At 45.1% G+C, this 25,391-nt stretch overlaps 1 protein-coding gene across 3 annotated transcripts in view; it reads right to left on the bottom strand.

Annotated features, from left to right (window-relative positions):
• Positions 1-2,738: 2,738 nt before the first annotated feature.
• Positions 2,739-25,391, bottom strand: part of fbxl17 (F-box and leucine-rich repeat protein 17) — a 937,144-nt gene continuing 914,491 nt past the window's right edge. For all 3 annotated transcript variants that reach the window (XM_038805144.1, XM_038805143.1, XM_038805145.1), the window contains one exon: positions 2,739-7,466. In XM_038805144.1, coding sequence (XP_038661072.1) covers positions 7,329-7,466 — 138 coding nt within the window. In that variant the 3' untranslated portion in view covers positions 2,739-7,328. The remainder of the gene's footprint in view (positions 7,467-25,391) is intronic.

Below are 25,391 nucleotides of genomic sequence, written 5' to 3'. Positions count from 1 at the left end.
CCTCAAATATCCATTCACCCCCACCGGATCTTCCCTCCTGTCTCGCTCGCCACCTCCTGCTTCCTGAGTTGGCGGGCCAGCATCCTACTTGCCTTCTCCCGGTACCTGTACACTACACTCCACAACTACCCTACTGCATTCCCTGTGGACACTAACCCAAACTCCATCTGGAGCTTCTACCTCCTTCAACAATCCTGCCTCTGGGGCCTCTGACTACCTCCTGTCCAACCTTGTCACCTCTACTCATTCCACCTTTTCCATATGTGCCCAGATTGACATGAACTTACCACTGCCATGAGCGCATCCCATGTGGCGGCTAAGGCCTCACCCATATAATTCAGTTCCATGAACCTTCGAATAGCAGCCCTCATCTGCTGCACACACGCCTCATCCACTAAATATACTACATCCAGTCTCCACTGCGCGTGCCATGTCCACCTCCCCCTTCCCAGTCCACTTGCAAGTCCGCCCTGTGTGATGTTGAATACCCTGAGTCGACCCTTGCCAGCAGGGCCTTGTCCATCACAAAAATATCAATCCGAGAATACACCTTGTGTACATGGGAGAAGTACCTTCGTCCTTGGCCTCCCAAACCTCCAGAGGTCCACCCACCCACGTGCTTCATGAACCCCTTCAGCTCCTTCGCCACCATTGACAACCCCCCGACCTCGGGTTCGACCTTTCCAAACCTGGTTCAATGACCATGATCACCCGGTGCGAATTCAAGTCCGGGATCCTCCCCCAGCATTCGCCTCAGGAACTCCACATCACTCCAGTTTGGGGCATAGACATTTACCAAAACCACTGGCATCCCCTCCAGCTTCCCACTCACCATCGCGAACCTCCCTCCGGAATCTGCCACAATGTTCCCCACCTCGAACGCCACCCGTTTATCAGCACTGCTAATCCCGAATCCCTTTCCTTAGCCTAGTCTGATCTCCAATCTTCAAGTGTGTTTCTTGCAAAACGCCTTTAAGCTCCTCAAATGCGCGAACACACACAACCGTTTGACTGGCCCATTCAGCCCCCTCACGTTCCATGTGACCAACCTGGTCGGAGGGGCAACCCCCCCCCCCCCCCCCCCCCGCCGATCAATATCCTTCCTTGGGCCAGCCCCTGGCCCTTGTCACACGACCTTCCATGCCCACCCTCGGATGCCCACTGTCACCGTTCCCTTTCTTGTTGAGGCACAGCAACCACACCTTTGTCAGCAGCCTCCCCTCAACCAAACAACAGTCCCATCCCCCTCTATTACACTAACCACTGCGCTCCCATTAACTAGCCTGCCCAGCTAGCCTGGCAGCCCCTGCTCAAGGCACCTGAGCCTCCTACCCCCCCCCCCCCCCCGGATTCTCCTCTTCCCTCCCCCACTTGCATACCTCCATACCAACAATGGAATAAGAAAAAAGGTGCACTCACCCTCCAACAAAACATCTAAAAGGAGAGTTCTCCAACAAACAGAAAGCAATAAAAATAATAGGCAGAGAACCAACATCTCCTTACACCTCCGCCACAGTTCAATGTCCACCTTTTCTTGCCAGTCTATTGGCTCTGAAAAGCTCCACTGCCTCCTCCTTTACCCTCCACCATCTTCACCTGTGGTGCACCAAGAATTTCTTACTCCAACAGCTCCCTTCTTCTCAACCCACTTCTGGTCTGGGAATCCATCCACCAGCCCCACCAGCGTAGTTTAACTTTCCTCAATTACCCCTACACCTTTTTTACTGACACATTCGGCCAGAAAATGGGGAAAAGGACCCTAAGAACAGCCTCGAGCGGGAGCTGCCAAGTGTGCAACCACTCACTCCTTTGCCGCCACCGGAAGTCCAATGGGTAATAGACCTTTAATAGCATGCCATCACTTTAAGAGAATGTGATTCAGCCTCAGTTGCACTTCAGCCTGGAGCAGAGCAAACACAGCCCTGCTGATGATCTTAAGGTTTCTATCCACGTGTATATATATTGACATGTGCCAGTTTTTAATGTAAATGAACACATAGTGTGTTTGCAAATCCCTTATGAATGACTGGTGCTTTCATATTATTATAACACACATGACAAATGCAATATAATGTAAGATGACATTGGAAATTTGCAGAATGGGCAGTTAAGTGGCAAATTATAGATAAATGTTATGTGACAAAATCTGGTAACAGAAACAGAAACATCACCTATCCTTTTTAGTACCTTCATAGGCTATGGATATTATTGAAAAGACCTGCATTTATTGTCAATCCCTAACTATCCTTGAGAAGGTCTTCTTGAACTACTGAAGTCTGTGAAGTTTGATCTGTGTTGTTAGAGAGGGAGCTCCTCAATTTTGAATCAATGGCAATGAAGAATGTGTGATACATTTCCAAGTTAGAATGGTGTATGATTGGAGAGGAACATGCAGGGGGTGGTGTTCCCACATATTTGCCACCTTTGTCCCAGGCAGATGTTGTAGATCCGAAAGCACAGAGGCTGAAGAAATATAGAGTGTAGCTTTGAGACCATTTGCTGAGACTGAGAATTGGAAAATTGACCATTCACAGTCATTAGAAGATTGAGGGCAGAAGGTATCAAAGGTTTAAGATTTGCCCCAATGGGAAATGCATTCAATTGCCTCCAATAATTTCAGCAGTCAGCAATACAAACCCAACAGTTACTATTTATAGACCATGCCGTGAAATAAACACACGAGTCTGATCCAAGCCAGCCAGACTGTCAAAATTGCAACAATATCCTGGTAGAGATGGTTTTTGAAATGGTGTTTATTGGACAATCTTTAGGTAATAAATTCCATTTGTTATTTCCAACATTTTATTTTCTCACCTTATATCACTGTGATTTTGCAAGAGACAGTTTACAGTTTATTTTCATTGAATAGCTCCCTGGCAAAATAAATCAAATTTACACACATAGGAAATAAAAACTTCTATGGTAAGAAAATGCACCAAATCACTTGGAAATTCAATATTTGTTGAGAATCAAAGAAAGCACAAATTGAGCAGAGGCCAGTCACCCATCGAGCATTCCTTCCACAAATCATGTACAACTTGCTCTATTAAAGATCACACAAAAACCACCTGAACGGAAGTTCTGTAAAGTTTCTCCCTTCGTTTCCCCCAAAAGTAAATGAAATGAAACCTCAGAGTACTTGACAGTAAACCCAATATTATTTATCCTTGTCCAGTTGCCATGGCATTCCAATGTTTCAGCAGAACATGTCCTATTAATCATCTCTGTCAGTACTCATCATTATAACTCTCCATCTCATTCCTAACCGGATACTTACACAGCTCTTTTCTTTAAAAAAAAGTATTAAGAACACTTCATCATTTGAGAATCTAGTCCAGATACCCACTAATTAGTTGGGAAATACTTCTAATCTCAAACCTTGCTTGAGGCTTTGTTAAAATTAACTTATGGGAATGAAAATTGTTGGTGTACCTATTCCAGTCAGCATCAATTTGCCACACAAGTAACATAAATCTTTTATTGAATTACTTGGACATTATGTGCACAAGTTGCTATTGTAAGCTTGCATATATGTGTGTGTATAACATATATATAAATGCAAGACACTATTGTGCTTACTCTGTAGTGCCAACTGATATAAAACAAAGAGGAGGAAAGAAAACACAAAACAGTCAAAAGAACAGGGGATGCTTTTTGTCAATTAAACCGGGTAAGAAAGTTCAGACAAGATGTCTGACCTGCCATTTAGAGTCTATATTTTCTGAGAAAAATCATCCACTTTTAATGGAAAGGTGGGCATTTCACGTATTTCTTTCATTGTGGGTACACATTATTCTGGCATCATTAAAATGTAAGATTTTGAGATTAGGTATAAAACTTCATCATACAGTTCCAAAACTGTTTTTAACTCATCAGTATTAGAAAAATGTATGAAATCTAGAAACATTCAAAACTCTAAACAGGAAAAATGTGCAGGGTGCTTTCGGTTGAAAGGACTTTCACAGCTCATTTTGAAAATAATACAGCTACAAATAGAATACAGCACCTACATTGCAATACCATCAAACCCATTGCCCGGTAGAGACTGTTTCTTATTGTTATCTTCCCTCTGGAGCTGCTCTGTTTGGTTACAGAGGAGAGTCACTTGCACTCAAGATGCTCCATTCAGCAAAGTTCGGCATTTCAGTTTGATCTGAGGGACCGTGGACTCAGTCAAAAATGGATGGTACTAGAATGGAGAGATAACGGAGATCTAGAACTGAACAGGTTGTGGCTTTTTTCTTTAGAAACTGAGTACACTTAGTGGTGTCCTGGTAGTGAATTTTTCAAAATAATGAATGGGTTGGATAAGGGTATTTGTGGAGAGTGTGCATTCAGTTGTGGCAGAATACAAAACTAGGGGTCATAAATACAAGCTAGTTATTAATGGTGGAGAAATAAGGAGACATTTCCTTGCTCAGAAAATGTTTTGAGTGTAAAACTAGCTATCACAGAATGTGGTTGAGTAAAATACTTCTGATACATTCAAAACAAATTGGAATAGTACATGAAACAAAAGGGTATGGTGAAAAGGGAAAGGTATGGTGAAAAGGGAAAGTTATGGTGAATAGGGAAAGGTATGGTGAAAAGGGAAAGTTATGGTGAAAAGGGAAAGGTATGCTGAAAAGGGAAAGGTATGCTGAAAAGGGAAAGGTATGGTGAAAAGGGAACGTTATGGTGAATAGGGAAAGGTATGGTGAAAAGGGAAAGTTATGGTGAAAAGGGAAAGGTATGGTGAAAAGGGAAAGGTATGGTGAAAAGGGAAAGTTATGGTGAAAAGGGAAAGGTATGGTGAAAAGGGAAAGGTATGGTGAAAAGGGAACGGTATGGTGAAAAGGGAACGTTATGGTGAATAGGGAAAGGTATGGTGAAAAGGGAACGTTATGGTGAAAAGGGAAAGGTATGGTGAAAAGGGAACGTTATTGTGAATAGGGAAAGGTATGGTGAAAAGGGAAAGTTATGGTGAAAAGGGAAAGATATGGTGAAAAGGGAAAGGTATGGTGAAAAGGGAACGTTATTGTGAATAGGGAAAGGTATGGTGAAAAGGGAAAGTTATGGTGAAAAGGGAAAGGTATGGTGAAAAGGGAAAGGTATGGTGAAAAGGGAAAGTTATGGTGAAAAGGGAAAGGTATGGTGAAAAGCTGAGATGAAAGTAATGGAATATGAGGATACTTGTGCAGAGCACAAATATCAACACATGGTGGGCTGAATGGCCTATTTCTGTGCAGTATATTTTATGTAATTCGGTCTAAAGAGGGAGTTTACTGAGCTCAGCTTACTCTGAACTGACTCACTCCCAGGCGATTCCAGTGAAATGGGCAGGTACTCCTAGACGGAAAAGAATGCTCCATACAACTGAAAGTATAGGTGCAACAAGGAAAAAAGGGAAATCCATGATGATGAGATTCCCAACAGCAACAAATCATAGTGCAAGAACCAGATAAATTTATAATTATCATTTGTATACAGAGAGCAGGGAAATACTTTGAATAGTAAGTATTGCTTCCCTTTAATCAGCAGCATTTAGTGATTGACCTAAAGATGTGTAATGTTGGTTGCTATGTAGCTTATCAGGACAAAGATTAACTGAAGGGTTAAAGCCCCTTTCACAAAAAATTGCAAAGCGCTTTACTTTTAAATCATCCTCATCAGCTGGGAATTCCAAAATTATTCAACACATTCTAACGCAGAATTAAACAGAATTATACAATATTGGGAAAATTGTTGTATCTCAGAGAGAAAATGAGACAACCCTTCTACACTTGAGAAAAATCAATCTAATGGAAAATTGACAAACTTGTTTAATGTGTCAGCATAGGATCTGAGACACGACCCACAGAGACCTGCAGTTAGACACACTATGCAGTTACTGTCAGTTATCTTAATCTGCTCAATTACTGCATTGGCTCTCAAAGACGGCATTTACCAAATATCACTTAAATTGGCTTTTCTTTTCCTTTTGTGCTGTCTCCATATTTTTAGCATGGCCATGGAACCTTAATGCAGATTCTCTAGCTGCCCTATACAATTTATATTCCAGAACAACTATACATATTTTAAATGCACACATCCTCTTTTAGGTTCCTAGGTTCTCCTGTAAAATGGCTTACACCTTGTTGAACCCTTTGTTTTAAAACATAAATAGGTTCACACACTGCATACTACTTTTTCTTATGATAACATAAGAACTGCTAGGACATAATTATCATGTGTGAGCAAGAAAGAGTTGTACACTTATTCTCGATTCTCAAGTTTGATCACTTTTCAGAAACCTAACGTCAAAGCACTGAACTTCTTGGCTTCTGAATTTGAAAACACAACATAATGTGTACAGTCTTTTTCACAGACTAAGTTCATTTAATGACAAATATTAAGTAATAGAACAATCCAGTGTTATTCCATCAACTTTAACTATTACCTTTTGGAACACTTTTTTTGACTAAATAATTAATAAAGTGTTCAGGCATGATATTTACAACAATCGTATAACTGACAAAAGTTAGTTTTATTGTACTTTGACCATGTTATAAAAAGTATGTCTTGCACAAGCTAGTTCTGAACTTGGTGTATGTAGAAAAAGAATATACAAACAGTAATAAAATACGTCAGTCATTATTGTACATCCTGGCCACAGTTAAAGTTTGGATCTAGGGGAAAAACACTCCATTGATTCTTCTGTCTACACTGAAACCTTAACAGAGCTGTGCTAGTTTTTATCATCAGTCGTAATTGATTATTTCAAGGATGAATGAAGCTTAATAAAATGGAATTCAGATTTTTAACCAAGCTTATAATAAGATGAAATGTAATTTTAACAGAGAATATCTGAGAGAGGATTTGTTGAACAAGAGTATAACTAGATGAATTTAGTAGATGACTGTCACACCTGAAAAATCCCATTACATCTATTAGGGGCTCAGAGGTAGCAATGAGCACAAAAGCGGTTGGGGAGAAGAAATCTCTTTCACTTTAAACTTTCTGAATGCGCATTTCAGCAAATTTGATTACAGCTGCTTCAAAGAAATGTTTTTAAAAGGCAGCTGGTATCAAATTATTCACAAGACAAACTACTTTGGGCTAGAATCCATACCTGCCCCCAATTATTTTGACTTGAAGTCCATCCATGGATGTTTGCAAAATCCATGATTTCCAACTTCAAAGGGTAAAGATTGTCAGAACAGGAACATAAAGGTACTGTCTTTTGTGATTATAAGTTCAGTTCAGCAGAGTCAACTGCTTGTGATTTTCTCTTGCACTTACTGTTTACATTACTGTATTTAAGAATTACAAGAACCACAAAGTGATATTATAGAAGATTCTTCATAGCGTTATGATGCCGTTGATGTATTGGGAATCCACCCCATCTGATAGGCTCGTTCTAGTGTCCGCTTGCAGTCTTGCATCACAGTGCTGAATGTGATATGTGGGTATTCTTGAACTAGACGTTCCACTGTGTCTTCATTCACCTACAAAACATGAATTTCAAAACAGAAAAATTAAAAAAATTGAAGTCTAGCTTTTCCCCTCACATTGCACCTCGACACTACATATTCAACAGCTAATATCAGCTATCCAATATCTCATCTAGGTGGTCATTCTTCAATTATAGACCAGTCAGTGACTGTCAGCAGCTCCTGTAGTGCAACACCATGGCCTAGTCCAATACTAGCCACATCTATGTATGCGCATTTTCAATTAAGATCACTGGATAGAAGATTAGAATGATAATCCTGGCTCACTTTTCCCTTGGCATGTGAGTCATGAAGCAACTCGCACCTCCCCTCTCGGTCCATCGAATATCAGCTAACACAGCTCAGGCGGAGAATTAAGCCTTGGTGCTATGTTATGCAATGCAGATAACAACTGAGCAATCAGGATATTCTATCAAGCATATTCAAACAATGTTATGAAGCAGTAAATTAATCGATTTGACAGGACTGTAAAGATGGAAATATAATCAAGCCCGTTTAAATGTCCTAAAATGTTTTATAAATCAAACATTCCATGCAACCAAACGGAGAGCACTTAAGTATCAGGGTCAGGAAGCCAGTTGACATGAAAATAAAATGAAAAAATGAAATGAGAATCACTTATTGTCACAAGTAGGCTTCAAATTAAGTTATTGTGGAAAGCCCCTAGTCGCTAAATTCCGGAGCCTGTTCGGGGAGGCTGGTATGGGAATTGTACCCGCGCTGCTGGCCTGCCTTGGTCTGCTTTAAAAGCCAGCTATTTCGCCCTATGCTAAACCAGCCCTGTTGATTATTATCGTAATCATTTTGTTGTAAAAGACTGAAAAATCACTGCTTGGTGGCCATGTTTACTGGTACCAGCTTTTCATTCCCAGATTTTCTCGGCACGGTAGCTGCCTCAAAGCCCCAGAACCCAGTTCAATTCAAATCATGGGTGACTGTCTGTGTTGAGTTTGCACACACTGTAGATTCTATGATTCTTCCCGTGTCTGTGTGGGTTTTCTCTGGGTGCTCCGGTTTACTCCCACATAGCAATGATGAGCAGGTTAGTGGATCAGCCATGATAAATTGCCCTTAGTGTCCAAAAAGGTTAGGTGGGGTTACTGAGATATGGTGGATGTGTGGGCTTAAGTGGGGTGCTCTTTCCAAGGGCCGGTGCAGACTCGATGAGCCGAGTGGCCTCCTTCTGCACTGTAAATTCTATGAAATTGCCCCTTAGTGTCCAAAGATTAGGTGGGATTAGAGGCCAGGGGAGTGAGCCGATGTTTGGTGCTCTTTCTGAGGGTTGGTTTGGACTCGATGGGCCGAATGGGCTCCTTCTGCACTGCAGGGATTCAATGAGTCTATGATTCGATGATTTTCAAAACTGAACTCAAATTCTTAGACAACCATTTGAACTCTCATTCTTAGGAAAATTATTCCAGGCCTCTAGATTACTACTCCAGGAACATAATGACTGCACTATTATACCTCACATTGGGTTTTAGACAATTCAGGAGTCATCCACTTATTTTCTATACCACATGTTTCATGTTTACCTGCCTATTAGCATATAATTTTAATATCAAGACATTAACCTATTTTTCCTATTTTAAACAATTTACATGTTAATGCATAATTTGAATCCTCTGCCCTCATTTGCACCTTGGAGATGTTAAACTATTAATTGTTCACCTAAACTGGGCCATCTTAACACCTCATTATTCAATGTCTACAATAGTTTTCCCAATGTCATTAAAATAATCAAAGCACTAAACCTGTGCTATTATTTAAAATATAAAAACTAATTTCTTACAAAACCATATGGAATTATATAGGGTGCATGGTCCAGGTAAATGTAGAAACATCGAAACATATAAAATAGGAGCAGGAGAGGGCCATTCAGCCCTTCGAGCCTGCGCCACCATTCATTATGATCATGGCTGATCATGCAACTCAATAGTCTGCTTTCCCAAATTTTTCCTTTGATTCCCTAAGTGCTATACCTAACTGCTTCTTGAAAACATGCAATGTTTTAGCCTCAACTACTTCCTGTGGTAACAAATTCCACAGGCCGACCACTCTCTGGGTGAAGAAATTTCTCCTCATCTCTGTCCTAAATGGTCTCCCCCATATGCTTAGACTGTGACCCCTGGTTTTGGGCACATCCATCATCAGGAACATCGTTCTTGCATCTACCCTGTCTAGTCCAGTTAGAATTTTATAGGTTTCTATGAGATCCCTCATATTCTTCTGAACACCAGCGAATACAATCGTAACTGATTCAATCTCTCCTCATACGTCAGTCCTAACATCCCAGTAATCAGTCTGGTAAACCTTCTCTGTACTCCCTCTAGAGCAAGAACATCCTTCCTCAGATAAAGAGACCAAAATGGCACACAATGTTCCAGACATGGCCTCACCAAGGCCCTGTCTAATTGCAGCAAGACATCCCTGTCCCTGTACTCGACATGTAAAGTTAGTTACGTATGTCACAGGAACATGTTATGCAAATGCTCTTAAAAATCATTCGCTAAAATCCTGACTGGGAATGCTCTTACATATAATTTCAAGTTTTAGCACTTACACTTATCTTTATTAACCATCAGTCAATGTATCCAACTGCACCTGTCTTTTTTGGGAGGGGGTGCTAACGTTCATGCAAATTTTGTCACACCTTTCTATGATAGGAACAATGGACAGGCAGTGGCCAGATGTTCCAGTTAGCGGAAATGTGTCCAGCATTGTTGCTGTCTGCAAAGCTTTCTGCATCCTGACGTAACTGACTTTGATCCCAGCTGCAGTAGAAATTGGTAAGCCCAGTGATTGCAGGAGAATCACAGGAAGGAGAGATAATGCCCTCTTTATGATAATAATAATCTTCATTATTGTCACAAGTCGGCTTACATTAACACTACAATGAAGTTACTGTGAAAATACTAAGTATTTTATACACAATAGTTACCATATTTAGGTAAGGAGTGTGGGTTAATACGTGAGCGAGTGAGTGAACGGGCAGCAGATGAGAGAGTGGATAGATGTATGAGTGAGCGGGTGGGTGTGAAGGGGTGAGTGAGTGAATGATGGGCAGTCAGGCCAGGTAGGCAGTTGGGTCGGGTGGGCCTCGGTTCGGAGGGTGCTCAGGTCAGTGGTTGTCGGGTTGCGAGGTGGTCAGTTTGGGTGTACAGTCGGGTTGTGCGGTTGGGTCGGGGGCAGTCGAGTTGGGGGGCTGGGGGGCGGTGAGGGGGGGGGGGGGTGAGGAGGGGGGATGGGAGAGTCAGGTCAGGTCAGGTCGGAGGGTGATTGGGGGGTTTGGTTGTGGTGCTCAGTTCAGTTATGCTGGCTAATTTCTGAGTTACCATGTATTAACCAGCATAACATTTTCTGGGTAAGTATCCAGGCAAGTCCCACGCATCTGCGCAAGTCTCTGACTCTGGGCGGCATTCTCCCCTACCCGGCGTGACGGAGGGTCTCGGAGTAGGGGAGTGGCGCCAACCACTCAGGGGTCGCGCCTCCCCAAAGGTGGGGAATTCTCCCCACCTTTGGGGGCCAGCCCCGCGCCGGAGCGGTTGCCACCAGAAGACCGGCGCAAAAAACCGGCGCCCCCGGCAGCGGGGCTGGCTGAAAGGCTTTCGCCGGTCCGCGCATGCGCCGGCAGTGACGTCAGCGGCCAGCTGGCCGCTGACGTGACTGCCGGCGCATGCGCAATGTGGGGTTCTCTTCCACTTCCACCATGGCGGAGGCGTGGCGGACGCGGAATAAACTAGTGCAGCCAGGGCACTGGCCCGGACTCTGAGGGGGGGGCCCCGATCACGGGCCAAGCCACCGTGGGGGCACCCCCCCCCGGGGTTCGATCGCCCTCCCAGGACCCCGGGGGCCTGCTCGTGCCGCTGAGCCCGCCGTTCCAGAGGTGGTTTAAACCTCGGCGGCGGGAGAGGCCTCCCAGCGGCGGGACTTCGGCCCATCCGGGCCGGAGACTCGCCGCAGGGGCCTCTCCGATCGGAGAAGCGGAGAATCTCTGCCACGGCGGGGGCGGGATTTTAGGCGCCCCCAGGCGATTCTCCGACCCTGCTGGGGGTCGGAGAATTTCGCCCCTGATGTATAATGGAGTGAAATTATATTGAACCACTTCCTATAATGGATTTGTAGTGCCGGTGCACCTGTTCTTGTAAAAATCCTATTTATAAAACATTTGTTGAAGAGTTGCAAAACGTTTGTTGTCAAAATGGCTGGGAAAGTTAAACCTCTTCACTGTCAGGATGAGCCAGGAATTAAGACTTTTGTAATTGGCAAAAAAGGCGTAATCTGGCATTAATCTGCTCGATGTTGATGCTGACTGGCTAAAGAATTAAAAGAAACAGCAGGCGTTAGTGACTGGCTGGAGATTGGGAATGCTGAGTAAAGTTGGTATTGGATCACGGCAGTTAATAATTTACGTAAATTACTTGAATTCAGAATCTCAGGTGCTTGATGGCCGATGGAGACACAATGGCCGAAGGGCCTCTTTCTGTGCAGTAAAACTCAGACTGGCAAAATTTGCAATGACACCAAAACAGGAAGGGCAGAGTTGAGGATGCCTACCACAAAATAAAAAGGAGTTGAAAAAACATGCAAGTAGGCAGAACAATAGCAAATAAAATGCAATGTGGACAAGAGTAAAGTACTGCACAATGGAAGGTAAAACAGACTGGACACAGTGAAATTGAAAGAGATCGATGGGTCCTCACGAACCTGACACTCAACATGGTCAGTCAGCCAGAAGCACAAATCAATAATGCAAATAAAAGGTCGACCTACATAGCCAAAACAGTAGAAAGAAGTGAAATAAGTTATGATGACACTGTATAATACTCTGGTCAGACTTCACCTTAAATATTGTGTTCAGTTCTGACTACTCAAAGATAAGGGAGACTTGCAATACTAGAGACAGTGCAGTAAACAATTATGAGGCAGATTCCAAGTGTTAGGCCTGAGATGAGAGCTTGGAAAAATTGGGATCTGTCAACTTTGAAAAGGGATGACTGAGAAGTGATCTTAATAGATATAATATATATATAATATGAATATAATAAAACAGGAACAATTTACATTTACATCTCAAGGTACTTTATTAGAAATAGGGGAAAGAAGCTGAAAAATGTCAGGAACAAAGTAACAGATAGTGAGGCCAGAAAGGTAGGTTTACGTATTGTGGGTGGGATCTACCGGATACCTTATTCCCGAATGGGAGCATGATACGGACAGTAGATGCCGGGAGAGATCACTGTGGGCTTACCGACAGCCAGTACGCCTCACACAATCTACTCAGATCTCGCGAGGCATCGCGATCAGGATCCTACCCACAAGGGGCAGGACCAAACCTCGCGCACCTAATTAGGTTTAACACCCACTTAGGTGCGCTAACCGGGATCCATAGGGCTCCTAGACTCTACTGGCCTTACCAGGGAGTCCCCAGCTGTGTGTCGTTCAGGACTGGTCCACACAAACAGGCAGAATGCCACTCAGGGGTCTCCCGGGCCATCGGAGGACCCTGGATGATCAGGGATGGGCAGGGTGGGCCCCCTGCATCCCTTGAACATGGGCAGCTTGGCACTGCCAGACTGGCACCATGACACTGTCATCCTGGCACTGCAAAGGTGCCTGGGTGGCACTGAAAAACTGGTAGGAGCACTGCCAGATTGCCAGTGTGCCAAGGTGCACGGTCAAGGGTCGGGGCCTGAGGGTGGCCATGTCCATGAAAGGAGGGTGAGGGGGTTGAATGGTGGGGTCTTGGAAGGGGGGCGAAAGTGAGCATGGGACAGCCTGAAAAATGGGCCCTCAGCGACCCTATAGCAGAGGTGTCATCACTTGTGGGGGGTGGTGGTAGTGCCCATGTGTGTGGTGGTGGCATTTCCCATGGGTGGGGGACCCACAAGCCCATTTAGAGATCAGGATGCTCTTTCAAAACGGTAGCCCGATCTCGGAGGAGCCGGTCTGGCCAGTGAGTTCAGCTTCCCAGTGTTGAAAATAATTCCAAGCGGGCTCGCCTGATGAAAAACTTCACAGGGGCCAGAAAAGTGACTAAGTGTGGTTAGATAGCAGTGGGGAACTCGCCGACAGAGCTTTGGAGAAAGTCCCAGCAAAACCCGCCACAAATAACGTTTCGGGCGCGATTTAACGGAAATGTTTCGAAGTGCAGTAGTGAGCGGGACATGCCGTGAGCTTCCTCACGATTGACCCAGTGAGCCCAGCTATGAAATGTTAATTGATCCACTGAACGAGGTCACACGGGGTTCAAAATGACCACAAATGACTGACCTGCTGGCTGATTTGCTAGCATCACATGGGAGGGTTTGAACAAGTGTAGCAGAGGGATGGGAACTGGATTAATAGGTGAAATAACTAAGGGGGAACTAAAGAATAGGGCCAGTAAGTCTTAAGAGGAAGAGAAGGCAGGTGGATGTTGCTGAACACAGGGGGACTGGTGGTTTGAAATGCAGTATAACAGATGAACTTAAGAGCTTGGATTAGTATTTGGAACTATGATGTTGTTGCTATGACAGAGATTTGGTTGAGAGAGGGACAGGATTGGCAGCTAAACCTTCCAGGATTTAGATGTTCCAGATGGGATGGGGGGGGGGGGGGGGGGGGGGAAGGTTGGGTGTAAAAGGGGTGGGGGAGTTGCACTACTGGTTCAGGAGAATATCACAGCTGTACTGAGGGAGGACACCTCAGAGGGCTCATGCAGCGAGGCAATACGGGGAGAGCTCAGGAATAGGAAGGGTGCAGTCACAATGTAGGGGATTTACTACAGGTTTCTCTACAGACAGCGGGAGATAGAGGAGCAGACATGTAGGCAGATTTTAGATATGTAGGCAGATTTTAGATATGTAGGCAGATTTTGAAAAGTTGTAAAAGCAACAGGATTGTTGTGGTGGGTGATTTTAACTTCCTCTATATTGACTGGGACACACTTAGTACTAACACAGTGCTAGCTGTGTCACTTAGTACTAGCTGGTTTAGCACAGTGGGCTAATTAGCTGGCTAGTAATGCAGAACAAGGCAGCAGTGCGGGTTCAATTCCCGTACCAGCCTCCCCGAACAGGTGCCGGAATGTGGCGACTCGGGACTTTTCACAGTAACTTCATTGAAGCCTACTTGTGACAATAAGTGATTATTATTATTATTTTCTTCTGGGGGCTTGGATGGGGCAGTTTGTAAGGAGCATCCAGAAGGGCTTCTTGAAACAGTATGTAGATACTCCAACTAGGGAATACTACTCATACTAGATCTGGTATTGGGAAATGGGTCCGGCTAGGTGGTTAACGTTTCAGGAGAGGAGCATTTCGGGAAGAGTGACCATAATGAGTTTTAAAGTGGGGGAAGGCTAATTATAACAATATTCGGCAGGAACTGAAGAATCTAGATTGGGGGTGGACGTTTGAGGGTAAATCAACATCTGGCTTTCAAATGCCATTTGATAGGAATTCAGGACCACCATGTTCCTGTGAGAAAGAAGGATAAATATGGCAATTTTTCAGGAATGAGGCATATTGTGAGCCTAGTCCAAAAGAAAAAGGAAGCATTTGTAAGGGTTAGAAGACTGGGAACAGACGAAGCCTGTGAGGTACATAAGGAAAGTAGGAAGGAACTTAAGCAAGGAGACAGGAGTGTTAAAAGGAATCACGAAAACTAATTGGCAAACAGAATTAAGGAAAATCCCAAGACTTTTTTACACGTATAAAAAGAGCAAGAGGTTAGTCAGGGAAAGGGTTGACCCACTCAAAGACAGGGGCGGGAATCTATGCATAGAACCAGAGGAAATGGGTGAGGTACTGAATGAGTACTTTGCATCAGCATTCACCAAAGTGAAGGACTTGATGGATGATGAGTCTGGGGAAGGGTGTGTAGATAGTTTGGGTCACACTGAGATCAAAAACTGGGAGATGTTGGGCATCTTAAAAAACATTAAGGTAGATAAATCCCCAGATCCTGATGGAATCTACCCCAGAATACTGAGGGAGGCAAAGGAGGAAATTGCTGGACCTTGACAGAAATCGTTGTCTCCTCAGTGGCTACAGGTGAGATCCCAAAGTACTGGAGAATAGCTAAAGTTATTTCTTCATTTAAGAAGGGTAGCGATTATGATCCAGGAAATTACAGGCCAGTGAGCCGTACGTCAGTGATAGGGAAATTATTGGAGAGGATTCTTTGAGACCTGGCACTGGGACATGTCACTGGAGGACATGTCCCAGTGCCAGGTGGACCTTAATGAGATACTGCGCAATCTCAGGTGGGCATAGCCGAGGCGCTGCGTAGCACATCTCAGTCACAGGTTGGCATTGCTGGGGCACTCCAGAGAATGTTCCATCACTGAGCAGCATCGCCCAGTGTAACGGCACCGTGGTGCTGACATTGGGGAGCCACCAGGGCTGGCAGAGCCAGATGATGCAGGGGTAGCCGGGGTGCGATCCAGCTGCCCCTCCATCCTGAGGTAAACCCTAGGGCCCAATGGGGGAGGGGCACTAAGTTCCAACCTTCAGCCACCCTACGGAGTGGCGATGGTGGCCACTAACACGCCCCAAGACCACCCCCTGATAATGGCTCATCTTGGGTGGGTGGCACTCGGAACAGGGTGGCACAGCGGTGCATGTGCTGCCAGTAAGTGGACTGGAGCCCTCCGGCACCCGGCCCCCCAGAGGACATCTACCAAGGGCATTGAAGGCCACGGGATGCAGAAGGCAGCAGGCTGCCTCCAACTCTGATGTGCATCCTGGGGGATACATCTAGGTGCAGCGGTACAGCAAGAAAGGCTAAGCAGGTCAAGAATCACTGAGAAAGGGCAGCATGGCGACGCAGTGGTTAGCACTGCTGCCTCACGGCGCCAAGGTCCCAGGTTCAATCCTGGCTCTGGGTCACTGTCCGTGTGGAGTTTGCACATTCTCCCCGTGTCTGCGTGGGTTTTACGCCCACAACCCAAAGATGTGCTGGTTAGGTGGATTGGCCATGCTAAATTGCCCCTTAATTGAAAAAAAAATTAATTGGGTACTCTAAAATTTATTTAAAAAAAAGAATTACTGAGAGGGCACCTTGGGGGAAGGGGGTTTGGGGGGGGTGGTGCAATTGCAGGGGAAAGTGGTTGATGGAGGCGTTGGGAGGGGAAGGTGGGGCAGAACCATCGGGGGATTGGGACAATTGGGGACGAATATATATAGAATTTTAAAAAGGTTCCATTCCAGAAATATGACACTTCTGGCACTTTATTCCTCAATGTGGGCCAAGCACCATCCCCTGCCCCAGCTCTGGCATGGACCCACAGATGCCTGTACCTCCCCCCCCCCCCCCCCCCCCCCCCCGCCACCCCAAGGGCAAGGCACACTACGTGCAGGCGATAGGTGTGAGCAAGCACTCAGCGGACAGGCAGGGGTCAGACTATGACGTAGATTGAGGAGCACCTGCGCTCAGCTCACAGAGGGTTATCATCACCCCTTGACCTCGACAGTGACCTGCTGACAGTGCTGTCACAGTCCCATCACTCTGGAGAGATGCAACGCAGACCCTGGGAAGAAAGGAGGGAGGGGAGAAGGGAGGGAGAGGGGAATGACGGATGAGGCCACGACCTATGTGAAGCAGGTGAGGATAAGGGCCTCACTGGTCCACTAGGCTTGTTGGAGCCTCGCCGCTGCTGCCTGTCCTCCAGCTGGTCCTGTGGGTCTTCCCCGGGCTTGTCCATCAGCCCCTCCTAGTCCAGTGCTTCATCGTCCTCTGAGGTGACCACGTGTTCCTCCTCCTCCGCCTTCAGCATGGCACCTCACTGCTGTGCCAGGTTGTTGAGGGCACAGCAGACCACCACAGAACGGGTAATCCTTTGGGGGTGTACAGCAGTACAGCACCAGAGTAGTCAAGGCATTGGAACTGCATTTTGAAGAGCCCGATGCAGTGCTCAATGCAGCCTGAGTGGCCACATGGGCCTCTTCGTATTAAGTCTCAGCATCGGTCACCGGCCATCCTGGGGTGGTCCTCAAAGAGGTCAGGGAGGTCCGATTGCCCCAGGATATAGCTGTTGTGCACACTCCCTGGGAAGCGTACACACATGTGCATGATCTTCATGTGGTGGTCGCACATGAGCTCGACATTCAGAGGGTGGAACCCCTTCCTGTTGATGTAGGGCACTCTCCGATGGCCAGGTGAGTGCAAGGCGACATGCGTGCCATCCACTGCCCCTGGACCTTAAGCATCCCGGCGATGGCGGAGAGTCCTGCTACCCGGGCATCTTAGTGGGCCTGGTTCATGTCAAAATTTATATAGTTGGCTGCCCAGGCAGGCAGGGCATCCATGACCTCACGGATGCACTTGTGGGCTGTAGTTTGTGAGAGGCTGCACATGTCCCCTCTTGATCCCTGGAATAATCCTGAGACGTAAAAGGTCAGGTCTGTGGTGATCTTGAGGACCACAGGGAGCAGATATCCTCCCCGTCCATGTGGTGCCAAGTCCGCGGGATCATAGCACAGGTGCCGCACCATCTACGTATTGAGGCGGAGCCTCCTGCACCTCACGCTGTCCTTTATCTCTTCAAAAGACCAGCGACGCATGTACACCTTGGAGGGTTGCCACCTGGGTCTCTCTTTGGCCTGATGGATGGCAGGCCCCCCGGGGCTCGCTTTCTCCCCCCACTCCGAACACCGGAGCAGCAACCCCAGTGCCCTGGGATCATTCCCCAGGAGTGAAGATGGCTATTCATTTCCTCGGATCCCCATAGCAGCCATTCCGCCAGCTTCATGTTTTTAAAAAGGTGTACTGATTGGTGCCCGTGTGACCACTTGCTGGAGAGGTGGTTAGATCAAGGGAGGCCATTAGATAGGTGGGGGGGGGGGGGGGGCGCTCCCGTTAATTGTATGGAGATAGGCCGTAAGGGATGATTATTGGATTCTCGTCATGCTATGGCGGGTTCCTCATTACGCCAAGGGCACCAGTCAGTTAGATCGCAAACCAATCGGCACCCGGAGCATTTCTGGTTTTCGGCTTCTCTCGCGATCGAATGCCCTCGTTGTGCTCTCGCTTAATCGCACCGCGGCCATTAAATCATGCCCTTGGAAACTTTTCCCATTAGATTGCCCCCTGTGTCTTTTAAAAGGTTGTGAAATTGAATAATGAAGCACAGGGACAGGAGATAGTCAACCGCCAGAATTAGTGCACCTAAGTATACAGCTTTGGGCATGAAGGTGAGAAGTAGTTTCAGAAATAGGGGACTGAGGGGGGCCACACCCATGAAAGTGGGGATGAGGGTGTTTGAAGGGTGGAATTGGTGAAGGGTAGATATGAGGGGGCCTCCTAAACATTGGGAGGGGGGATGAAGGGTTGGGGTCCTGAAAGGTGGGGGGAGGGGGGCGCAAAAGGGAGAGTTGGGGAGGCCCTCAGCAGCTCATAGCGTAGTGTCTTCACTTGGGCTGATGTGGGGTAATGCCCATGAGTGTGGAGGGTGACATTACCTGTGGGTGGGGTGTGTGGGGGATCCTCAAGTTCACTTGGAGATCAGGGCACCCTTTCAAAATGGCGGCTCGATCTCTGAGGAGTGAAAATTACGTAAATGTAGGTAAATACCGGATGTAGGTAAATACTGAAAAGGCCGGCAGAAATACCCCACCGAACCCATCCAAAATGACACTTTTCCGTTAAATTGTGCCCAAGATTGGCTATTTAGTCCCTTGGACCTGTTATACCATCCATTTAGATCATAGTATCTCAGCTCCTATTTGATTCATAAACTAGGATATCTTCATCTGACATAAACACACTGATTTCAGGCTTGAAAATTTCACTTGACCCAATATCCTCAGCCTTTTGGCAGACAAAATTCCAGATTAGCACCACACTTTGCATAAGAAAATGCCTGCTGATTTCACTCGAAAATGGACTTGTTGCGATTTTAAAATTGTGTTGCCGTGTACTGAATTCCTCCGCTATTGGAAATGCCTTCTCTGTACCCTGTGTTATTTTAAACAAACCAACTAGATCATTACTCAATAATCCAAACTCCAGGGAACATAAACCAGTTTAGGTAACCTGAGGTCATCATTTAATCCTTTAAAATCTGTCATTGTTCTAATGTATTGTTGCTCCTCCAAAGCCAATAAATTTGCACTGCAGGGATTCTATGAAATCCTTTCTAAGGTCCAGTGCCCAAAATGCAATGCAGTATTTGAGATGGGGTCTGACCAAGACTCATTCGAACTGAAATATAACCATTCACTCCATTGTTCCTCCTGCTTTTCAGTGGAAAGAAGTAGTGCCTTATTAATGATTCTAGTCAGGCAGTCTGAACAATAGGGTCATGGAATATCCTGGAAAAGTCGAATTAAATGTCATTAGCATACATGTGGAAGCTGACATCAGGCCCATGGATAATATTACTGAGGGACCAAATTTAAATGCAAAAGTGGACGGGCCAAGGATAGATCAATGAGGAATTCAGCAGGTGATGGTGCAAGACATAAAAATAATTGTGGTGGATACATTTGGATATGTAGGAATGGGACTATAAAATGGAAGCCGCATGTTTGAGGACCATGAAGTAGAAATGAAGGTTAGAGTTGGAGGGCACAGTCGAATCCAATAAGCAAACAAACTGGAATATTTGGGGATGAAGCTAGTTAACTGACATTCATGTAAAATGTAAAAGAAAATCAAGCAAATTGCAAAATGGGTTGACGATTCACTGTCAGGTCATTTTACGGTCCTCAACACCGACGACTGACAATCTCCAGACGCAATTCTGCAACTCATCCGCTTCATTCTAGATCACAACGTCTTCACCTTTGACAACAAATTCTTCACCCAGATGCATGGAACAGCCATGGGGACCAAATTTGCACCTCAATATGCCAACATCTTCATGCACAAGTTTGAACAAGACTTCCTCACCACACAGGACCTGCAACCGATGTTATACACCAGATACATCGATGACATTTTTTTCCTTTGGACCCACAGCGAAGAATCACTGAAATGACTACACGATGAGATCAATAAATTCCATCCCACCATCAGACTCACCATGGACTATTCGCCAAATTCTGTTGCATTCTTGGACACACTCATCTCCATCAAGGACGGTCACCTTAGCACTTCGCTTTACCGCAAGCCCACGGATAACCTCACGATGCTCCACTTCTCCAGCTTTCACCCGAAACACATTAAAGAAGCCATCCCCTATGGACAAGCCCTCCGTATACACAGGATCTGCTCAGACGAGGAGGAGCGTAACAGACACCTACAGATGCTGAAAGATGCTCTCGTACGAACGGGATATGGCGCTCGACTCATCGATCGACAGTTCCAATGCGCCACGGCAAAAAACCGCACAGACCTCCTCAGAAGACACACACGGGACACCACTGACAGAGTACCCTTCGTCGTCCAGTACTTTCCTGGGGCGGAGAAACTACGACATCTTCTTCGCAGCCTTCAACACATCATCAATGAAGATGAACATCTTGCCAAGGTCATCCCCACACCCCCACTACTGGCCTTCAAACAACCGCGCAACCTCAAACAAACCATTGTTTGCAGCAAATTACCCAGCCTTCAGAACAGCGACCACAACATCACACAACCCTGCCAGGGCAATCTCTGCAAGACATGCCAGATCATCGACTCGGATACCACCATTACACGTGGTAACACCACCCACCAGGTACGCGGCACATACTCGTGCGACTCAACCAATGTAGTCTACCTCTTACGCTGCAGGAAAGGATGTCCCGAAGCGTGGTACATTGGCGAGACCATGCAGACACTGCGACAACGAATGAACGGGCATCGTGCAACAATCACCAGGCAGGAATGTTCCCTTCCAGTCGGGGAACACTTCAGCAGTCAAGGGCATTCAGCCTCTGATCTCCAGGTAAGCGTTCTCCAAGGCGGTCTTCAGGACACGCGACAACGCAGAATTGCCGAGCAAAAACTTATAGCTAAGTTCCGCACGCATGAGTGCGGCCTCAACAGGGATCTTGGATTCATGTCGCATTACATCCACCCCCCACCATCAGGCCTGGACTTGAAAAATCCTACCAACTGTTGGGGCTTGAGACAATTTACACCTCTTCAACCTGTGATTATCCCTCTCCCTGCATCTGTAATGATTTGATTACCTGCAAATGTCTGCATTCCAAGCATTGTCCAGCATCTCTGACTTTGTCTATATAAATGTTTCTGGAACATACCTCGCCATTCACCTGAGGAAGGAGCCGCGCTCCGAAAGCTCGTGTTTGAATCAAACCTGTTGGACTTTAACCTGGTGTTGTAAGACTTCTTACTGAGGTCATTTTAAGTTATTGCTGTGGACCCCATTTTATATAAAGCTGAAAAATTCCCCTTTCTGTTTCACGGTTTCCCCCCCATACATATTAGCTTGAGCTGGTACAGGAAACCCCAACAGAAAGAACTAGAAATATTACATCATATATGAAATCAATGCAGCAAATTACAAAAATGCATATTTTCCATTATGAACAAAGATACAATTATTCTGGACAACAAAAATTACCTTGGTTACAAATATCTGAAGTTCAAAATGAACATATTGAGCAGACTAGAAAAATAAATACTTAACATATCAACAAACATGGTTTATGATACAAGATCTCAACTTCTTAAATGTAGAAACTGGACACATAATAGAACATAGAACAGTACAGCACAGAACAGGCCCTTCGGCCCTCGATGTTGTGCCGAACAATGATCACCCTACTTAAACCCACGTAACCCGTATACCCATAACCCAACAATCCCCCCATTAACCTTACACTACGGGCAATTTAGCGCGGCCAATCCACCTAACCCGCACATCTTTGGACTGTGGGAGGAAACCGGAGCACCCGGAGGAAACCCACGCACACACGGGGAGGACGTGCAGACTCCACACAGACAGTGACCCAGCCGGGAATCGAACCTGGGACCCTGGAGCTGTGAAGCATTGATGCTAACCACCATGCTACCGTGAGGCCCCTTGAATAGAATGAGAAATTGACATGCACATACATTGACAAAATCAAAAAGATAAGATAAACCTTCTACACAATCAAACACTCATTAAATAAACTGTGGCGCGATTTAACGAGAAACAAAGTCCAGTTTTGGGTGTATTTAGCGGGGTATTTCTCGTTGCCTGCAGCGCCGGGAATGACCCTGCTTTCAAACGGGACTTTAATTTTTAGCCTAGCAGAGGAATGCCCTACCTCACTTCCTGCCAAGCTCATCAGTGCAGGAAGTGACCAGAGTGCCATTTTTAAATTCCGCCCTAATCTCTCGACACCCCCACGCCCTCGGTCCACACCCCAACCTACTTGTTCGGGGGTCCTCGAGTCAGAATACCGCTCTACCTACAGCCAAATCATCCCGGAGGCCTCCGATGGCCTGGGAGACCTCAGGTGTCATTACAGCTGGTCCACGTTTCTCTGGACCAATGCTAAATAGCGCCACGGCAAAGTCTCCCAAGTGCAAACATTTGATCCCGGGTTTTGGGAAACGACGGCACTGCCATATTTAAGTGAGTCTAACTGCTCATCCAAATATGCAAATCTGGATCATGCCCAGTGAGGCCTCTCGCGAGATTTAACAGTCTCGTTGCATCACCGAGTCGGGCACGACGAGGCCATTCTATGGCGCCATATGATATCAAATTAATTTTAAAATTGTTAACTACCTTTATCAAGAACAATGCTTGAACAGCTCAAAATGGACAACTGCAAAGGTCATTTTAAAATCAATTATGACATTTTTCTTGAATTTTCACTCACGTCATTTGCCAAATATTTGGTGTGTAAAGATTCTGATAAGACACCTGAAGCGAATGCACTCTTTGCTCAGCATATGTGCTCCATTATGTATGTGCTGGAAAGGAACTATGGATTGGGTTACTTTTGTCCAATGATATGCAAGACACATCTGGAGGTACAGTACATCATATTGAGTTATGGTAATGACCCTGGCACTATTGATTCTCTTTATTTTGGTTTAGACTTTCAAAATCTCAAAAAGCTACAGATGACGAATGCCATTTGACCTAGCCCAGTTTATCCATCCAAGTCAAACCTGCTGAACCCCTACTGCTTATTTAGCGGTAGGAATAGTTTAATCATCTTAGCATGTGCATGGGTAGTATTATAATTGTATTATAATAAACTCATTTGTTTGAACTTACTAATTGCTGTCTGGTTTATTGCTTTGAACTTGACCTTGAAACTTGTGGCGGTATCTTAACGATACCTGGCGACTCCAGAGCTAAGTAACGAAACAGAGCCAAATTGAGTGTTAAGCGCACTCACCCAGAACGTGCAACACCAGTTCCACCATTCACTAAGATCATGGCTGCTCTTCCACCTCAACTCATGTCCCATCTGATTCCCATATTTCTTGGTTCTCTTGGAGATCAAAAATTGATTGATCGTTGCCTTAAATATACCGAAGGATTAAACATCCACATTTCATCTCTAATGCTTGTTGAACGATGGAGAAATGATCTCTGTCAGTTGCAGAGGTTCTACATGAAATTAATTTAAAAGTCTTGACCTATTTGGAAATTTGGACAGTCATTTACTCAAGAGATGTCATTGTTATGAGGCTATGCCTCTTTATTTTTGAAAATATGATTTTTCAACTTTCAACTGACTGTAAATTTTGCAGTTTGAACTGAGACAGAGCAAACTGTTTAAAGATGCAAGAACACATTCCAAAGTGTAGGTAAAAAAAACACAAATCACCCTCAGCGGAGTGTGAAGAGAGAGTAATTTCCTCTAATCCAGACACCCATCAAAATTCGTAATTGTCTAAGAAAGAAACATTAAAAACGACAAGTACTGGATATTGAAACAATGGCTGCCATAGACAAACAAATCCGAAATCTCTTGGAAATACACAATGGATAAAGTCTTTTAAGACAGCGTTGGCAGTCACAACAGAGATTGCAAAGGTGTCAGAAAGGTCTTCAGCAGAAGAAACAAGCTGAGGGCTTTTTCTCTCTCCCTCTCTCTCTTTTGGAATAAGTGTGTCACCATTTCCAGAAGCCTACACTGCCAGAAACCTTCCAGTGAACTGAGGTCTCTTAATAATTGCAACATCTTCTACATCTGACCATATCCAAGAAACCAGCTAACTTAAATTGGCCAGAACATTTAAAATCTATGCCTCAAATGCAACCAAAGGACACTTAACGTAACGGCATATTATTTTACCTACTTTTTATTAGACTCTAACTCCCCTTATTTCTGAAGCGAGTGTGTGAATGGACATTGCACTTTTTTTATTTTTCTCAGATTTAGCGGCGAATAAATTTGCTCTTTTTTTGTATCATGAAACACTTGTTTGATTGGCTCCTTATTGATAATGCCTTACATAGTTACATTTGGAATTTAAGGATTTGGAAAAGGAAGTAACTTAAACCGCAGCTGTGACCAAATGCGTGGGTTGCATAGAGGGAAACCACTTCACCCTTTCTCACCTGATCATAGCAGTCATAAAGGTGACTTGTATAAAATGGGAATAATCACACTGGTGCAGCATGGGACGCAGCTCTGCATAAAAGGCACACTGTTGGGCAGAGTTGCTAATATGTCTCTCAGCCTCTGATCTGTAGTACATCTGCCTTGGAAGAGTTTGATTTACATATTAAAAATACAGGCATTGTATGTCCATTGCCAGCATCGCTCACCAATCATTATTTATTTAAAATATGTCAGCAATGGATTACAAGTTACTTATATGTTGTACAGAAAGGCAGAAGTGTTTATTAACAAAAACTAGTGGTCTATCCCATCATAGTTAGTTCATAGAATTTCTTATGAATGAGAAAAGGCAATTTAAATTTCTGATCATCAGAGTTTCAAATTCTTCTGACATTCAGGCTATCAACCACTGTGTCAATCAATAAAATCAATAACCTGATTTATAATTTAATATTGGTGAAAA

This window comes from Scyliorhinus canicula, chromosome 8 (genome assembly GCF_902713615.1).
Source record: "Scyliorhinus canicula chromosome 8, sScyCan1.1, whole genome shotgun sequence".
NCBI classification, from domain to species: Eukaryota; Metazoa; Chordata; class Chondrichthyes; order Carcharhiniformes; family Scyliorhinidae; genus Scyliorhinus; species Scyliorhinus canicula.
Note: the sequence above shows the minus strand (reverse complement) of the source record. Positions and strands in the feature narration are given on the sequence as shown.